The sequence below is a fragment of the Nilaparvata lugens genome, chromosome 2, assembly GCF_014356525.2.
Source record: "Nilaparvata lugens isolate BPH chromosome 2, ASM1435652v1, whole genome shotgun sequence".
Classification (NCBI taxonomy): domain Eukaryota; kingdom Metazoa; phylum Arthropoda; class Insecta; order Hemiptera; family Delphacidae; genus Nilaparvata; species Nilaparvata lugens.
The window spans coordinates 50,222,036-50,242,385 of record NC_052505.1 but is presented as its reverse complement, the minus strand read 5'-3'; the positions used below and the strand labels follow the sequence as shown (position 1 = coordinate 50,242,385).

Below are 20,350 nucleotides of genomic sequence, written 5' to 3'. Positions count from 1 at the left end.
ATCCATCTAAGAATGATAAATTTTGGTTTTGATTTAATAGTGTACATCAGTATAAATTTGAACTCATTCGAATCGTTTGATCGATTCCTATGCTAGTCATGCACAGAGTATTTGTGAGTGCATGTCTTTCATGTTTGTCTTATTAAACGAAAATTAAAATCAAATACTGTCAACCACCGCAATACTTATCTGCTACTCTAAATATTGACATCAGAGTGAACAGCTAGAAAGAGATTCTAGGATAATATTCTACTATCCAAAACTAAAATATCTAGTGTTATCAATATTTGCAGTAGCAGAAGTCTTCGGGGTGGTTGACAGCATTTAATTTGGATTTACGTTCTATTATTATTATATTTATTGGTATTTGAACTAATTCAATCCCTCATCCATTTCCATATGTAGGCCTATTCAAATATAAATATTAGAAGACAGGGATATGAATAACACTCACCTTGCGAAGTTTGTTTTTGGCACTTGGGCTTTCTTCAAGAGTTGTGATGCCATGCGCATCCAAATCACCATTCTTCTGACTACCAGTTCCAGAATCAGCATCTGTTGTCTGGCGAAAAACAGTAGATTATTGTCAGATTGAGACAACACAATCGATGCAGAATAACTATATTGATATCAGACAAATATATTGAGTATACCTAGTAATCAAAAAGACTATTATTCATATTATTTTCATTATAAGTAAAGTGAATAATTATGCTATTGTTCATAATTGTCTATGAAGCATGATTATTTTCTGTTACTATAATTGTCATGACTAGTACAGTAATAGCTTGGTTTCTATTCTAATATAATATCAAATTATTGTTTCATGATAGAAGTCATTTAAGGAAACTTATTGCCGAACTGTTGTGAAATAATTACTGGTCAGGATTCTGCCCATACAAGCTTTTAAATAATTAAGTTGTGGTTATTAGAACCAAAAAAACAACTAGGTAGCAAAATAATGTGAATTTGAGGTTGTTCCATCAAATTTGTATTTTTCAATTTCTTCATTTTTCCATTTTCATTGCTAATCATGTCTCTCAAAAAAAGAATCAAATTGGAGATTTAGAACACAAAAAAAAGAAATTAAGGAAATTGAAAAAAAAGGAATAACTTGAATCAGAAACCGATGATCAACGTTAATCAAGGCTAGAACCTAACTGGTCAATGGTCAAAACATAATGAAGCGGCGGAGAAGGTATCAGAGGAGGTAGCTGAGACTGCTACAAAGAAATGCATGTACTGTATGCAAATATGCCAGAATATAGTGAAGCGGCGAAGGTAGAGTAGAAGGAAGCGAAAAGGAAGCAATCATTATTTTCAACACTCTCAGCTACCTTCTATGACTACCTCCGCCAATCCACTATGTTTCGGCTCATGGTGACAGACAGAGACGACCCTTTACAATATCATTAATTTTTGGATTTGATCAAGGGACATTCAATTGGTGTAATTTTGACTTACAGACGAAAAACATAATGTAATTATCTAAGAATATTTTGCCACAGAAAACTATAGTGTCACAATCATTTTCATTATCATTATCAGTGTCATTTTCTTTATCATTATCACGAGTCAGTGTCATTATCATTATCACGAGGCAGTGTCATTATCATTATCATTTGATGAGATTTCTACTTACAAACGAGGCAGTGTCATTATCATTTGAACAGAAAAACGAGCTATTTGTCGTATATGAACTTACAGAGGAGGCAGACGAGCCATTGCCGTTGTCGGAGTGGGCCGCCTTGCGAGCGGTGTAGTTGTTGGCAGCCGTCTTGGCCGACTTGTCCGGCGACTTGTAGTGAGCGGCTGACGCGGCCAGTCGCACCGGAAACTGCGGCCGCGGCAGGTGGCTCGTGAGCAGTGTGAAGCGGGTCGCAGACGGCTGCGGCTGCGACTGCGACTTGGCTCCTCCCTTCGACGACGCCCTACTGCTGCTGTGATTGTCGTCGCTCAAAGACGACGCCGATCGCGCCGAGTCAGAAGACGCCGTGCTACGGTTGCTGCTCAACTGCCAAAAAACAACATATCTGATCATTGTTTTTTTTATTTAGAGCTACTTTTAATATAAATAAAAATATAAACCTCAGTACCCTTTTAAATTATTTTGTCACTTGAAAATGGATTTAATGTCCGAAACATGTTGTTACAAAATAATTTAAAAGGGTACTGTGATTTATATTTTTATTTATATCTGATCATCTACTTGTTGATCATCATAATAACTAACTTGAACGGTATAAGGTCAATCATAGTGTAGCGGCAAACGTAGAGTGCAGCTGAGAGTGTTAAAAATAATGCATGCATTCAAAAGTGTCAGAAAATATTGGAGAATGTAGCTGGGTGTTGAAATTAATACATATATTAAAATGTGTCAGAACGTATTGGAGAGGCGGAGGTAGAAGGAAGCAAACATTTACATCATATATGCATCATTTTAACTCTATAAGCTAACTTCTCTGCTACACTCCACCTTCGCCGCTTCTCTATGTTTTGTGACCCATAGGAGTTGCTGTCTATTCTGGTCTGTATCATTACTTCTTGTATGATTTCTGCTTTCTTCAAATTGAGAATCTCTTTATATATTTTTTACGGTCAACTTTGAACCACTTTTTCCTATATATTTTTTACGGTCAACTTTGAACCACTTTTTCCTTGTTCTCCCCACCAATCTCTTACCTACCTCCCCATCAATCCTCTCTTGTTGGTTATGTCGAGTGAGTAAACGTGTGTCAGTTCGGCTCCGTCTTCTAACAGATATTTCGTAGGGTTATACAGTTCAATTCACTTCAAATTATACATCTAGTTATTCAGTTTCTCGAGCTTAATTCAATAGTGAAATTATATTTTTGATTAACTCACACTCTTTTTATTTATCTTGAAAAAACATTCCTAAATCTTCAGTTCACCTTCTCGCCTATAAAAGTGTAAATCCACCTAACGGTACACGATGGTTCGACCGAATAGAGGCACACCGAAGAATGAGGTCAATGCTCCGAAGCCAGCTATTTCTGGAGCATTGTCCGAAGAGACCCTCCTCATTATTCGACAGCAAATCGAAGAGTCTGTCCACAGTGCTGTATCAATGGTTGTGAAATCTATTTTCGAGGAACTTCAGGCATTGAAGGAGGAGAACAAACAGCTGCACGATAGAATTCGTGAGCTGGAGATGTCTTGTCACCTGAAGGTCGACGACCTCGAGCAATATGGGCGCCGACATTCTATACGTATTTTTGGGATCCCGGAGAGTGACAAAGAAGACACGGACCTGCTGGCGCTCGATGTCTTTAACAAGAAGCTGAACGTGCCCGTGACTTTGGCGGATGTCAACCGCTCGCATCGCGTTGGAAGGCGTCAACCACCTCAACAAGGGCAAGCTAAACCCAAGGACCGACCCATCATAGTTCGACTCTGCAGCTACCGGACCAGGAAGATGATCTTCGACGCTAAGAGGAAGCTGAAGGGTTCCGGCGTCACCATTCGCGAGGATCTGACTGCGGAGCGCCTCAAGATACTCAACGCTGCGGCCGACCGTCATGGGCATAGGAATGTCTGGTCATCGGACGGGAGGATCAAGATCTCTATCGGCGAGGGAGGATCCAAGAGGGTCCACACAGTCGAGAGGATGACCGACCTTCAAAAAATAAAGGTAAATTAAATCATTCCAGGATTCGATTACTAAGGTGCCCTTCACTACAAAAATAGGAAATTCGTATTAAAACATTTCACCTTGGCATTTTTCATGAGCTGGCTTTCTGTTCTATAAATGAATCTTTCCACTGCTATTTATGATTATGTATGAGGCAATTATTTCAAACTAAGGAGATCCACATTTGTTAATACTGATTAATAATTTATCTTGATATTAATTCCCAAAACTACGTTCAATGCATCAACTACTATACTCCAGAGGGTACTTAGAGAATCATTATCTCTATTCTTACTAATAATTATTACATCTCTTACCAAAATTATTTCCATAATTAATAATTTTCGAAATGCTGAATTTCAAATAAATTGGATGATTAACATACGTTATAGATATGGATGTAATCTATAGGTAAAGATAGTAATCTCTTCTATATTAGGTGTACATAATGATATCTCCTACTGTTGCCACAGCTCGAGCAATAGAAGCAAATGTGTGAAGAATTATTGATAGAACGGAGGGGTGGGTAGTCTGTTCATATGCTTATATAGGGGCTGTGTTTCATTTAATGTTATCTTAGACATTCATCACTAAAATATTACAGTTCTCAATTTACTACTTTTATTGTTATTGCAACTCCCAATAGTTAATTATACTTCTAATACTATAGAATATTTTTCACACTTCACCGTTCAATCCTATTTAAAACTCATCTAAAATAATCTAGCACTTTCTCCATCGTCTCCTCTACTTCTTATTTTTCTTTCTAATTTCTCTTCTTGATCTTATATTTATAATGATTACTTGAATATTGTTGTTTGCGATGATGATTATTATTCTTTTCTATTCTTCTTCTTCTTCTTCGTCTTCTTCTTCTTCTTCTTCTCTTCTTCTTCTTCTTCTTCTTCTTCTCTTCTTCTTCTTCTTCTTCTTCTTCTTCTTCTTCTCTCCTTGATTAATTCAAGATCACAATACGATGTTCTATCTCTTATTCTATAGTTCAGTTTCATAAGTTCTTCTCAATTTGTGCACATTCCTTCTCTCTCTTCTTTTCTTCCCCATTGTTATCATTATTTTCCCTGTGATTTTTTCACTAGCTATCCAGCATGTTCAAATGTTTATTTCTCTTTCTATATCTATTTATCTTCCTACCTTTTCTCTTTCTATCTGATTACCTTCTACTAGTATCCATATATTATATTATAATATCCATATATTATCCATATAATATTCGATTCTTTCCCACATTGAATCATACTATTCCTCTTCAATTTTATGGGGATATTATTCATTATCATTTGTATTATGTATCTTTTCTCAATTGATAACTTTCTTCAAAGATTTTTCGTTTTTCTGCTGGCTTTTTCTCCTCTTTTTCAGTTTTTACTGGATCCCATTTCGCTCTATCTCCACCATGAACACGATCTTCCACTACTGGATTCCATCTCTCTCTATCTCCACTTGGACTCGATTTTCCACCACTGGATTCCATCTCTCTCTGTCTCCACTTGGACTCGATCTTCCACTACTGGATTCCTTCTCGCTTACCTCCACTTGGACCCGATTCTTCCACTACTGGATACCTACTCGCTCTATCTCCACTTGGACCAGATCTCCCACTACCAGCTCTTCCTCAATCTTCGTCTTATTCACCATTAGGATTATTCATCACCGGAACTCCACACATCTACATCTTATTGTGTTTAGTGAATTTTGTTTTGAACTAGTGCTTTAAATAGTGAAGGGAGCCGAACTGTCAAGGCATGCTGAATGCACTCGAATCAAGAGACTTTTTCATTTAGGTTAAGTTTTATCAGTTTCATCCCCATTTTCCCCGTCATGTGTTGTTCTGAGGTCAGTTCACGATTGGTCTGCTGCTTCCATGATGCCTCTCACTGACACGTCAGCTCGCTCGCCCTCAAGTAGGTATGATTATTTCAATAATAGTAATAATGACGCAGGTATGTTTCTAGCAAATAAGCTCCACTCTTTCAAAAAACTTTTCAAGGCTGCTCACCTTAACGTACAATCCCTCAGTTGCCACATTGATGAACTCAGAGCAATCTTCCGTTTTCAGGACTTCAATATAATCGGAATTTCCGAATCATTTTTGAAGCCTAGTATTTCATCAAATTTTGTTGCATTGCCTGGATATAATCTTTTCCGGAATGATAGATTGAATAAAGCTTGTGGGGGTGTAGCAATTTATGTGAAAGAAGGTATCAAAACAAAAGTTTTAATCACATCTAAACAAGAGTATTGTTCCAGACCAGAGTTTATGCTACTTGAATTATCCTTATCTAGTACTGATAAATTACTCGTTGGTATCTGTTATCGCCCACCAAAAATAGGTCATTTCACAGATTTCGAAAGTGCCTTGCTTTCTCTTATGCCTTGTTATAACCGTATACTAGTTATGGGGGATATGAACACCGACTTGAACATGACAAATCGTAACTTTGACTACTTTCAACTGACTACAATTTTCCAATGCCTAAACATGACTATTTTACCTCTCGATCCAACTCATCATACTAATGAATCAGACACACTCATTGACCTTCTCATTGTTAGTGATCCCAATGAGGTTGTTCAAGCAGGCCAAATCTCAGTCCCAGCTATTTCTAGACATGATTTGATCTACTGTGTACTTTCCCATAAGATACCCAAGCCAGAACAGAAAATTATCACTTATAGAGACTTCAAAAACTTTGATGAAGCCGCCTTCCTGACTGATGTGGCTCAGACTCCATGGCATCAAATTGAAGCATTACCCTCAGTTGATGACATGGTCAAGACTTTCGAGAATTGGACTTTGACTTTGTATGACAAACATGCACCTTATGTGACAAGGAGGATTAATAGAAAACGACGAGTACCGTGGATGACTGAAGACATACTTAAGATGATGGGACGTAGAGACAAAGCACATAGAAAATTTAAAAAGACATTTGACTTGGACAGTTTGATAGAGTATAGGAGCCTTAGAAATAGGGTTAAACAGGAATTACGGAACTCAAAGATTAGGTACTTGAATTCGTTTATGACAAACAATAGACAAGACTCTAAATCACTTTGGCAGGGAATAAAAGAATTCGGGCTTGGCAAAGAGAAATCGAATCCACAAATTGACTTACCATTGAATAATATAAATGACCATTTCGTTTCACACTCTAACCAACGCGACGAAGTTGTCATTGCTAATCACATTGATGATCTTGAAGAGCAGGTTACAAACTTAGATTTACCAATCACTGATCAATTTCATTTCCATCCAATCTCAGAAGAAGACACTTTCAGAGCAATTCAACGTATTCATAGTAATGCTATGGGTGTAGACAAAATTCCTATTAAATTTATCAAGAAGATGTTATTTGCTGTTTTACCAACCATTACATACATTTTCAACAAGTCACTTGAAGAAGGCATTTTCCCTGAAAACTGGAAGTTTGCTCTGGTTCGCCCTCTAAATAAAGTTCCATCATCCAATAAAGTTGAGGATTTTAGACCAATCAGTATTTTACCTGCATTGTCCAAAGTGCTAGAAAGACTCATTCATGCTCAAGTTGTAAAATTTCTAGACAACAATAGTAAGCTTCATAACTTTCAATCGGGCTTTAGAAAATTCCATTCAACTGAGACAGCTCTGCTTCGTGTCACTGATGATATAAGGTTAGCTATGGACCAAAGAAAATGCACCATCCTCACCCTATTTGATTTTTCTAAAGCATTCGATACTGTTGATCATACAGTCCTTCTGAATAAGTTGGCTATTCTTGGTTTCAGTCACAACTCGTTAGTTTGGTTTAAATCCTATCTATTAGGTAGGAAACAATGTGTATCTGTCGGTGACAAAAAGTCAACTTGGAAAAACGTTATGCATGGAGTACCACAAGGTTCAATTTTAGGCCCTCTCCTCTTCACTTTGTATGCTAATGACCTTTCTTCCATTATCAAATTCTCCAGTTTCCATACTTATGCAGACGACCTTCAAATCTATTTAAGCTGTCCCATAACAAAAATTAATGAAACAGTTGGAATAATGAATCAGGATATCAATTCGATAGTGGAATGGACAAAGAAAAATGGCCTTAAGCTTAATCCCATCAAAACACAACCCATTATAATTGGATATTCTCGTCTTATAAACAATATTGACCTTGAATCGATTCACAAAATTAGTGTAGACGGTAATGACATTCCTTACTGTAGCTCAGTTAAAAATTTAGGCATTATTATGAATAATACTCTTGACTGGTCAGAACAAGTGAACAAAACTTGTAAAAAGGTATTCTCAGCCATGCATGCATTGAAGAAAATGCACGATATCCTCCCTAGAAACATTAAATTATTATTGGTTCAATCTCTCATCTTCCCACATTTAATGTATTGTAATTCTGTTCTTAACGATATGCAAGTCACTCTGAATGATAAACTACAGCGTTGCCAAAATTATTGTCTACGTTTCGTCTACTCTCTCCAACGCCATGATCATATCACCCCAGCCCACATTGCTAGTTCAACATTAAAGCTTCCCGATCAGAGGCTTTTTCGAATAGTCAAGCTTGTTAGAGATATCTTGATATACGGTAATCCGAACTATTTTAAAGATGATTTCAAATTTGTCTCTGAAGGTAGGAGGATAGATGCTTCACATACTAGAACCGGAGAAAGTACTTTAAGGATACCCAATCATCGAACTACTATTTTCACAAAATCCTTCTTAGTCAGTGCCTGTCGTGCATGGAATGCACTTCCTGTTTCTATCAGGTCCATCGAGAGCCGAGCGAGCTTCATCCTAACTTTAAAAAAACATCTTTTGGAACAAATGACTGAAACTGTCCGGCCCTAGAACGATCACATGACATCCATCCCCCACCCATCCCACAAATGCAAACCTTTAAACCATGTTATAGAACGAATTGTATATATATATATATATATATATATATATATATATATATATATATATATATATATATATATAAATTTTCTGTTTTTTTTTCTCTTTAATATTCATATTGATTAAAACTTTTACAATATTTCCATTAATAATAAATCCTTAGTTTAAATAACGAAATTAACGTTTTGGTAGAGAGTTAGTGGGGAGGATATTTTTAATATTCTTTCCGAAGAATGGACATTGATATGTCCAAAGCTCCGCCAATTTATGTAGATGCATAACAATATGATTATTATCTATAGTTATTATATTACAAACTGCTTTTTCATATCATATACAGTTCAATAATTATTTTCTTAGTCTATATTATGTAAATTCATCTATAATTTTGCTGTATTGTAAGCTATTGTATATAAGTGTATAAGCCAGTATATATTGTAATCTACATAAATAAAGTACTCAATCAATCAATCAATCAACCTGCTGGTTTTTAATGTGGAATTTTCACTGGGATTTTATGTGTTCATTTATTGATATTATAATACCAAAATTATATAAATAGAAATGTTTTAGAAAGAAACAACAGCTCCAACGCAAGACATTTCTTTCGCCAAATTATCAACTGAGAAGTCTCAACTCCAAGGAATCTGAACCTGACTGAGCGTAACTATTCTCGTGTTAGCTAGCTAGCAAACTACATCAGTGTTAGCTAGCAATAAGTATAGTACTTAAGTCGCCCTATTATATAGTACTCAATATTAGTACTTCATTCTTTTTATTGCAACGTGCTATAAAAGAATAAAATTATCTTCATAATTTTGTGGACTCTAATACCACAGTCATAATATAAGGTACTACAGTATCAAACGGTGTTATACAAATTCCAGAAAGATCGTTGGTCCGAATCCCGCCAAGGGCTTGAATGTATTCAATGACATAATCTCATCTTATTACCCACACACAAGAGGATACGTTGGGTATGCGGGCATCATCCAGCAACAAAAATCATTTGTATTATGTATGCATTTTCTAATAATGGTGGATTAAAGTGAAAGTGGATGAAGCTTCAGTGAACTGACCTTTACTACGGAAGATTTGGAATCGGTCCGAGAAGGAGTGTTGTCGGCATAATTATTAATGTACAAGGAAGACGTGTCGCTCTTCTGCGAGTCAGCCACTTTGTTGGAGAGAGCAGTTGTGTTCCTGAATCCAAATCTGTTTGTGCGCGTATTACTGTTACCGGTCGCGTCCTTCTTCGGACGGGCTAGCCTGGGGGTTCCTGTAACAAAACAGCTGCAGTATTAAATATCTGGATTAGTCATCGAATAAAATACCGCAAATTAGTGCCACGATTAAGTGCAGTATTATTTGCGATTTCTCGGAAAATAAATAATGAGACTTCCACATAAATTTACATCATTCTTGCAAACAAATTAATACTTTTCTACCGGCAAGGTTCATTGCTACCTTCTTATCACTGAATTAGATTCACTTGAATATACAACCTAGACACATTTTAGCTCAGTCAAACGCATCCTATATGTCCTTATGCCTAAAATAAGACTTCTACTGTAGAAGTGTAACATGATATTTTCAAATAAGTACAATATATCTCAAGTTTTTAATTTATCGTGATACATTTTGTGATTCATTTAATCCATTACGTCAACCTTCAAAATGTTCAAATCATTGTTCCTGGAACAGAAATAAAGTTACAACATTAACATTTTATCAAAATTTTTGGAGAGAAATAGTACTGACTCAACCTAGTTTTTCGTCCGTGGTTATAATAATAGTATTTTGTACAATAAATGGATGAATGAATAAATAAAAAGAAATCAATAAATATTTTAATTAGAAATTTTTATATCCATATTATTTACAATTGCTTATGCCATAAATTATACAACTGTATTTTATTTTTTCATGAACCACAAAGTATGGGAGGTTCTAGATAGATAACTTTTTTTCAAGTTTATTTTGTGATTGTATATTAAACACTATGCCAGGAGATGATAGCTGTAGGGTATTCAGTTAATATTTATCATACCTACATCTTTTCAGGCTATTTTCTATTTTATAGATTTCTATATTCTTTATAGAGTATACTTTAGTTAAAATATTAAGATAAAACATGAGATTTCTTTACTATGATAAAGCCCCTTTGGGTTGGGGGAGCTTTGAGTCGAACATCATACTCTAGCGAACATTGTACTCAAGAATGTGTTGAAAACCAGAATTCACCCAAAGTATCCCTGCTTGTCGAAGAAGGCGACTAAAAGGGACCCCAAGGCAACTCCAGAAGTTGCTTTGTCTTCAAACCCACGGGATCTGCCCCATCAGGGCAGTTTCGGAGGGACAAAAAAAACGCAAGAGACCAGAGATGATGGGTCTCTGGTCAGAGACAAACTCCAGGCACAAATGTGGGTCGAAAGGCTGAGTCGAGGGTGACCAGGTGCCCTAGAGGCAAATTGGCGACCCCTCCTTCAGCGGAATGATCTACAAAAAAGCCAGGAGTGGAACTCACGTAGGTCACGAGTTTGTGGGTGGAGAGGCCAAAACTCACCACTGCTCAAAGAAGGGCGGCCACTCAGGCAAAACTTCTTGGGAGAGGTGAGGCTTTAGACCCTGCAGAGTTTCGGAGGGGCAAAAAGAAAAACCCGAGACCAGAGATTGGTGAAATTTCAGGCACAAATGTGGGTCAAGAGGCTGAGTCGAGGGTGGCCGGGCGCCCTGTGTACACAGTTTGGCGTCCCCTCTCTCAGCGGAAGGACCTACAAAAAGGCCAGGAGTTGAACTCACGTAGGTCAAGAGTTTGTGGGTGGAGAGACCAAACTTCACCACTGCTCAAAGAAGAGCGGCCATTTAGGCAAAACTTCTTGGGAGAGGTGAGGCTTTTGATCCTGCGAGGTTTCGGAGGAGCAAAAAGAAAAAAACCCAAGAGACCAGAGATGGATGAAACTCCAGGCACAAATGTGGGTCAAGAGGCTGAGTCAAGGGTGGCCGACGCCCTATAGGTGACTTGGGCACTCCTTCCTCAGCGGAAGGACTTTCAAAGAAGACCAGGAGTGGAACTCACGAGGAATAGTCAGTCTGAAGAGACTGCCAAGCATATCACACTGGATTGCAACAAGCAACCAGTTGATGAATGGGATGTTAGCATAGGGAAAAGCTCCTGGTTCTTGTAAAGGACACAGGTATTGGCTTGCCTAACTAACATACTACTTGTGAACACAATAAGCTTCGATTGAAGTGTATATATTATTGTTGTTACTGTTTTGCATGTATTAATAATTTGTATTGAATCTTGTGTGTGTAAAGTGTAAATGATTGAATAAATTGATTGATTGAATTTGCAGGAAAACCCAACCACTACATCTTCTTCTTCATTATGATGATAACAATTTGTAACGATTTGGATATTGCAAGGTGATAAGAGTAATGAGTACCAGAGCGAGCAGTGCAATTCTGTTGCATGACTAGTGAGTCGACCGAAGACAACTCCTTCTTCTCGTCGGAGGCGGCGGGGGCGGGGGTGGCTGCTGGCAACTGCGCATGCGCGGTCGTCGGTCGCTTGAAGCCGAACGACATTGCCTCACCGCGTGTGTGTGCGTGTGCGCTTGCCGACTGCTGCTGCTTGCCCTTGTCCATCTGAAACAAACAAATCAGCAATTAAATAGCAATTAGATACAAATAAACAGTTTTGTCAAAAAACACATCATGACGAAAGGAACATAACAGTACAAAGTAAATAAACTCAAATTAAATAATTGTTTATTTACCTGAGGAAACCTATTCTTACAGTACAACAGATGGGGATAACATAGAAAAGGATGAAGAACTGAATCTGAATCTTTTATATTCAAAATGAAATTTTTTCTAAAATATTGATTCTATATTCATTTATAATCAACTATATTGATTGTGTGCATCAATGAACTGTACACTTGAACTTGACAATGTTCATGTACAATGTATAACGTTCAATGTAGGCTACACTGTACACACTGTATCAGTTAATTCACAATCGAATTGTAAGGATGGAGAAGTCGAAAATTCAAATTAATAGGCTGTAGAAGTTGAAAGAACATCTGAATAGGATGAAGTAATGAATGAATTGGAAATCAAGGGATAACTTAAATAGAATATAGAAGTTCAGCAATCACTTTTAAAAGAAATACGAAATTAAGGGAGCAGCTAAACAGGTTGAAAAAATTATGAAATCAATTTAAAATTATGAAGGAATTTACTTGTAAGGAGGAAATCATCTCTAAAGAACTCAATCAAGAAATCAACAGTAGAATGAAAATACAGACAAATATTCGAAAATAAATTCCTTTCAAAATTCCAATAAATTTCAAAAAAATTACATTACGTCAAGATTTTTTATTCTTAAAATATATTCATTTGAAATTAACTAGCCAAAGAATTCTACAACAAATAGATTGATGGAGATACGATTATATAAAAGGAATTAAACAGCAATAATTTTCCCAAGTAAAATATTAATTTCAAATACACTATTATTTCCTTATTTTGAAAGATGGTGTTTGAAAAATATAAAGTAGATGTATAGAATCTGTGAATGAGTCTATATTAATAATAATGATAAAGGTAATAATCCATAATTCATTGCTACTGTATTATGACTGTATTTTTGATTGCATATACTGCAATCAGACTGAGTGATACTAGTGAATACTAAATGAAGCTACTAATATTAACAGTTACCATTAATACAGTACTGATCACATAATCAATTAGAATTATTCTGATTACATTTGACATAGGTAGGTACTTTACATTTTTACACTTTTGTGAAGTCTATTCAATTTATTTGAAAAATGAATTATATCATGCTTTGCTGACAATATTCAACAAATTGATTGAATTGTCTATGGAATCGTATGATTATGATGTAACCAGTTTAGAATTTCAAATGATGCGGATGATGAGTTTATTTTTTTAAATTTAATAAACAAATTTGAAAGAATTGTGTTGAAACCGACATTAAAATTCATTCAAAATAATAATGCAACTATATAACTGATGATCTCACACTTACGTTTTTCTCTAAATATCTATTCCTTATTAAACACTTAAAAATATGAATGAATATCAAAGATATGGCAATCAAGAGAAGACACAAATCGAAGCACAGTATCTGCATTAGAAACGTGAACACACTCAATCAACGCAAATTATTCCACCTGCTAAATGGAATATAATATTTCTTAATGGAATAATAAATATTCATATTGAATTTTTAAAGTAACAAGTAATCTCCAACATCAGAGTTTCAAACGAAAATGAATCACTGCAACCAATACGATTGAAACCCACTACCGTACATAAAAATAATAATGGAAGAGTCTGTTGAGTGAAAATGACAAGGCTGACAAGAGGTAGTTACAAAATAGCCCTTTGAAGCTACCCAACACGATGTCTGCGGTTAATTAGGTGTTCTGTAGTGACTCAGGGGAGAGCCCACTGACGTTTTATGAATAGGAAAAAAGTAACTAGAGTATCGATTTGTCCTTGGCAAGGTATCTGATCAAAGCCAGATTGTGCCCTTACACCAACTTTATATAACATATCAGGGCTAGTTTTTCATGAGCAAAATGCACGCAAAGAGTAGGTTAATCTTATCCAAATAACGAGTTTGGAAATGCAATCGAACTAAATGTTGTTAAATAGGGTTTTAAAATGAGCAATCGATTTTTGTGAACAGATGCTGAAAACTTATTGCGATAGACACCATATAGGTCTATATAGGTTATAGGCATTCAATTAATTGAATAGAAAACAACAAATTTATGAAGACAAAATGAATTAGATATAAGTATTGGATAATCTTTTAATGAATCCAACTTTCATGTGAAATGTTAAAATTCATTTTGGGCATAAGGAAAAACATCAAAATGATGAAGGCAGAATGAATTGGATTTATTAGAATCATTTTTATTAATGTTATATTATTTCATGAGCTTGATGCTGAATGTTCTAAAAATACAAGCTAGATTCTCTCAATTGATCGGACATATTTGTGTTAATTTGGTGGAGATAATTGGATCGACTTGAGTGTAGACCTGACGCCTATCAAATAATTAATTGAGAGAAGGAGATATACGAATGGTTGATTATAATGAATGTCCTCTTCACTTTTGTCCTACAAAAAAGGCAACTAGGACACTGATCTATTTATTATAACCGTATACTTGTGTGTAGGTAAATGTGAATAGAGTGTAGATGTCTTATCAATGTTCTTATCCTGAGAACCAGTCAACAATGCCAGAAAAACTCTCATCAGTTTCATAGAACGAAAACGTAAATCTACGTTCGTGTAGAGAATGTCCCACGAGCCCACAAACAATGAGGCAATAAGAAATTCTACCATGTTATGCAAAACAGGTTGAATGGCAGAAACGGAGGAAACTGAGCTTTGCAATAAAGGATGAAAGATGGGAATCGAAAAATTAAACGGAAGTAGTAGCATGTACTATGTACAGTAGCATGTACTAGGTACAGTAGCATGTACTATGTACAGTAGCATGTACTATGTACAGTAGCATGTACTATGTACAGTAGCATGTACTATGTACAGTAGCATGTACTATGTACAGTAGCATGTACTATGTACAGTAGCATGTACTATGTACAGTAGCATGTACTATGTACAGTAGCATGTACTATGTACAGTAGCATGTACTATGTACAGTAGCATGTACTATGTACAGTAGCATGTACTATGTACAGTAGCATGTACTATGTACAGTAGCATGTACGTGGACACGAATATCAAGTCCCCAATCATCAAATGAGGAAACGAAATGAATGGGAGAATAAATGCGCAGACAATTTGTTATGCTTTCAATTAAATGTACTGGATCTTACAATTCGGTCGTTATTTTTGTTCAATACACAGTATTTCCACAAGTACGAATAAACATGCAATATTCATAAACAGATAAAAAAATAAGATTTCGAATACCTACGAGTAGCCTATAATATCTATGGTATGGAATTTGGCATACTCCCTCGCTATTCTCATGGCGCTATGTTCAATATTTTGCTTCAAATAGAAATATCGCTAGTGAAAATTAATTGAATACCATCTATCAAGACATCGAGGAAACTTGTTAAAAAATAAACCTTTTTATAGACAGGAATAGTTCAAATAAGTAACTTATTATTAAAACAATATTTCGTCATTAATCATCATCGATCACATCACGAATTGCCATTACAATACTTACATGTATTGTGACTCCATGCTCCCAAATTACATATTTGTGATCAATTTTATTTACTCAACAACCACAATAAGTTTGTTTTCAACCAAGCCGATTGAGAGAAAATATTTAGATATTAAAGGAAAATTATATGATTATGAGCTTGGGAAATAGAATAAGAGGATTAATTGAGGTGAAACTTGGAATTCATAACATAATTTTTAGAAAATGAATCTTTCTCAATATCTACATAGAAATCCTTTAAAAAGAGTTTGTACTTACAACCTATCAAGGAAATAATTTTATTGAGATACTTGAAAATTTGTGACAATGACAACGAAAAATAAAATGAAAGAGAAACCTTGTAATGTTAGAATAGCTAAGCAACAAACGATGTTATGTGAGTGGAGACGACCGTGAAAGTTCTATTGTGTCATTTTTTCGGAAATAATAATCTGCGACAGACGAGCACCGTCCTGAATAATGGAACGTCCAGTCCAAGAACGGAAGAAACGAGCAGCAGCTGAGCTGAGCAAATCCGTTCATCCGTACCGTGGACGGTAATGTACCGCCAAACCACGGACTGACTCAATTATTTGTCAATAAAGCGGTCGGAGGCATCAAAGAAATCATCGCTCGGACTTATTGAGCCACCAAGTCAGCTCAGCCATCACTGCATCAATGCTGCAAAGTTCAAGGCTAAGATACCTACACTAACATAATTGACACTGAAAAATGCAGATGTTTACAGTCCTACACGAAGTTTGAGTGCACGATTGTACATTGTAGAATCTGAAAACTTTCTGGTGAGAACTGTTTGCATGATCAAAAAACTTGGAACTGATAACCAACTAGAAAACTTTACAAACTGTTTCACCTAGGCTACCCTTATCTAGACATGCTTTGCTCCATCAACGGTTTAAGCTGCCAGTGCGCCAACCACCTGTTGGTCGATCAAGCTTTAAATATCTCATTTTATTCACTAGAAGGAAAGATTACCAGGAATTTTATCTGACTTTATGGAGATTATACAATAAGGTTTTTTAATAATCCAATTTTAAATAGATAGATAACATTAAAACCTGGCTTGAATTCTAGACTGAACAGATTAAGAGGGAATCTAGAATCTTTAGCCTTACTAGCGTTTAATAAGCCACGAAGCGTTTTCGGATCTGCACTCTTTCACATCTTCTTAAAATCGAATTCCAAATCATGACAACTCTTGACATCACATGAGCATTAATATGCTCATATCATTTAATAGAGGCTAAACCACCAAATTCTGAGACGCTTAGATTTCAATTATAAGGATTTATAAAGTGTAATAGTTACCTACTTAACTTGGTAAACTATCTTATTGATCGTCTGATTGATCTATATATTCGTGATATGATACTGAAAAGAGAAATAAGAGCCTACCTGGGCGAATAAAATGAATGGTTACTTTACATAGTCAGAGATAAAACTAGATGTCCACGAATGAGTTTCTGATTTTTTTTAGATTCATTCAATACGAGAGCTTAGTGAAAAATAGGCCTACTAGTGTATGGCATGGTTACTATTGATTGATCAACTTATACTGTTTGACAGATTTTGAAGTTTAAAGATAAAAGACATGAATTGTGAAAATAAGGAAAACTCACACACACACACACACACCAGACTAGAAGACGAGACTAGAAGACGAGAAGACAACGGAGCAAGAGCACTTGAAGCTACTCTGGGACGAGGACACCGAACATCTGGTCAACTGTACCAATGAACACGACATGCGACAAGCACAATTACTGTCCACATGGGTGTCCATCCTATCATACTGTACATAACTGTTTGGGCAATCCAGTTACCCACTGTATTTCAAATGACCATGAAAACTAGCTAGCAAGAATGCCTTCACAACTGGCGTGAAGATGTTCGTTTCTTTCTTACTGTGAAAAAATTGAAGCTGTTTCGAAGATATGTTTAAATGGGATCGCTTGGTTTACTGATAACTAACTATTAAAGAACTTCCAAAAAGCACGGAACAAACCTTTCTACATTATGAAAATTGGAAATCTAAAGCATTAACACTATAATTATCATAGATGTATAGATGGTACCAGTCTCGAGTAGCTCGGCTGCCATTACGCCGATACAATTTCATGTTTTTTTCCGTGAATGAATACCTTATATTTTGATGCTTTAGATTTTCAATTATCATGTTGATTACATTGATGATCTAACAATTACGAGATATACAACTATTTCCAGAAAGTCTCATTTATATTGCATAATATTTCAGAATGGAACTTGAAAAATTACAGCAGAATTTGGAATTATCTAAATACAATAAGAGACATCCAACTGACACAAAACTGTCGCATTATAGATATTATTTTTTATCAACTTAATTCTAATCAATTCAGATGTAGATATAGAAAGTCATGTAGACATAGATTGCTGCACAAAATTTAGATTAACATCTACATTCGTAGATGTGATACGCAAAAGTTTTGAATTCTTATTCGTCTCTGAAATTGCATATGCTATATTTTTTACCAGGCTGCCTCAGCATCACTCTATTTTAATAAATCGGAAGTTCCAAATTCGCCGCAGGAGGGGGATGAAATACTGTTGCAAAACTAGACCAAGAATGTTGAAGAATGAATTGAATCGTTCTTTATGAATGCCGCAGGCAATTTTGGAGATATAGAACCATTATTTCAATCCATTAACGCACCGTTGGATCCGCGATAGCAAAATCGACCATTATTCAAGTGAACGGTAGAAAATTGTAGCTGGAATTAACGCAGTTAGCAGGCGAAAAATAGCGGTTACTGTTCCCACCGGAGTATCTGCTCCTTTGCGGTCATAAATTATGGCACCCTCTAATCTGAATCATCTATTCCACAATTTCATACATGGGTGGTAAGCTCTGCATTGAATTGCGGAACAAAAACATTTAATAGCCTTCTTTATCATCAACATTCCTCCCGATTAAACGCTCTCTCTGTTAAGGATTAGTTCAATCCAGCTAAAGCTCAACAAAACATACTAGAACAATGTAATAGAGTTCATGCTTATAGGATTTTGTCATACTAAGCATTGAAATCTTGATTAATGAATCCAATGGAAATATTTTCAAAGTTAAGAAGTTTTTCAGAGTCAACAGTGAATTAATTAAAGCAATGGGATTTCCAACTAACAGTAGGCCTACAAGTGAGAGAAATTATTAACCTACAAATACATTGATAACGTTAAATTGATTTTATGAAACTATGATTTGAAAATTGGAATATTTTTTTAATCCCAGATAAAAAAATATTAATATCAAAATAATATTTTTTTGTTGCTGTGGATGATGTCTACATGAGATCTAGACTTGTGCGTGGGTAATGAGACGGATGATAGTGAGAGATGAGTGGACCTACAGCTTTAGGTCGGTTCCGAACCACCTAACCAGGAAGCGATTTTTAGACTCATAAATGATTAGACTCACAAATGAAGGAGTCGGCTCCACAAGTCGACACCCTTCCAAAGGAAGTAGCAGGCGCATCTCAAATTATCGAATCGATACCACAGCTTTTCTAATGTTGAGGAGGATGGTGAGAGATTACTAAACCTACTGTTCAAAATTAATTCAGAACCACTGAAATTGAAAGCGTTAATAATTGAAAATTGGAACTATTTCCCAGAACTGAAATTTTGAATTAAAAAAGTATTCAAACATTACTTTTATCATTTATGAAACTCAATCATTTCATCAACAGTTAATGATGTAAATCACAATTTCAATATTTTTAGTATTGTGATATGAACATAATTATTTATAATGGTTCAGGGATGTGGGTAGTGAGAAGGATATTATTGACGGATCATTCTCAGAGGTTTCTCAACGTCCGGTATACGATTCTCAAGCTCAAAATTGTAAAGTGGTGAGACTGGCCTTTAGCAGGCCCCTTCGTCTAATTTCACCTATCCTATGAGACTGATATGATATTAAGCTGAATAAAGAGCCACTTTTAATATAGACAAACAAGTATGAATCTTTAATCTCAACTTATAATAAAGCATATTCAGAACTTTTCATATATGAAACTTTTCCCCACAATTAATTTCACTAATAAATAGGTTGCTATTCTCATTTACCAACTTGAAACTGTTTCTACATATACTATAGGATAGTCAACGATAGAAGAACGTGGGAACCATCCTACTGAGAGGCTAGGCAGGCAGCACTGGATGGAGTAATATAGACATCCGTTCAATTAACTTAATTAACAGCAGGCCAACTAGTCTGAAATCTCCATGAAGGTTACCATAGAGTGGAAACAAAGTCCCTTTCTCATGATCGTGAAGCAAGCTATTCCTTTGGATCTTTCAAAAATTATGAACATCAACATTGAACATACAAGCAGGCTAACTAGGAGTTATGATTCTATGAAACAAAAGTATTACTTCCTGTGAAATGATATCAGCATTCAAAATTGAGTTACAGTCTTATGTCTTATGATTGTATACTTATCAAGTATAAGTAGCAGACATCATAAATATTTCAAGTAACTACTCCTATGTTTCAAGCAA

At 35.6% G+C, this 20,350-nt stretch overlaps 1 protein-coding gene across 23 annotated transcripts in view; it reads right to left on the bottom strand.

Moving 5' to 3' along the window:
• LOC111057546 overlaps nt 1–20,350 on the bottom strand; it is a 116,497-nt gene that overhangs the window by 73,901 nt on the left and 22,246 nt on the right. For all 23 annotated transcript variants that reach the window (XR_005570513.1, XR_005570508.1, XR_005570509.1 and 20 more), the window contains 4 exons: nt 12,005–12,206; nt 9,635–9,834; nt 1,706–2,014; nt 455–562 (listed from right to left, as the gene is read on the bottom strand). Coding sequence is in view for 17 of the 23 variants with exons in the window: in XM_039421435.1 (XP_039277369.1) it covers nt 455–562; nt 1,706–2,014; nt 9,635–9,834; nt 12,005–12,206 (819 nt within the window). In the remaining 6 variants the exon portion in view is untranslated. The remainder of the gene's footprint in view (nt 1–454; nt 563–1,705; nt 2,015–9,634; nt 9,835–12,004; nt 12,207–20,350) is intronic.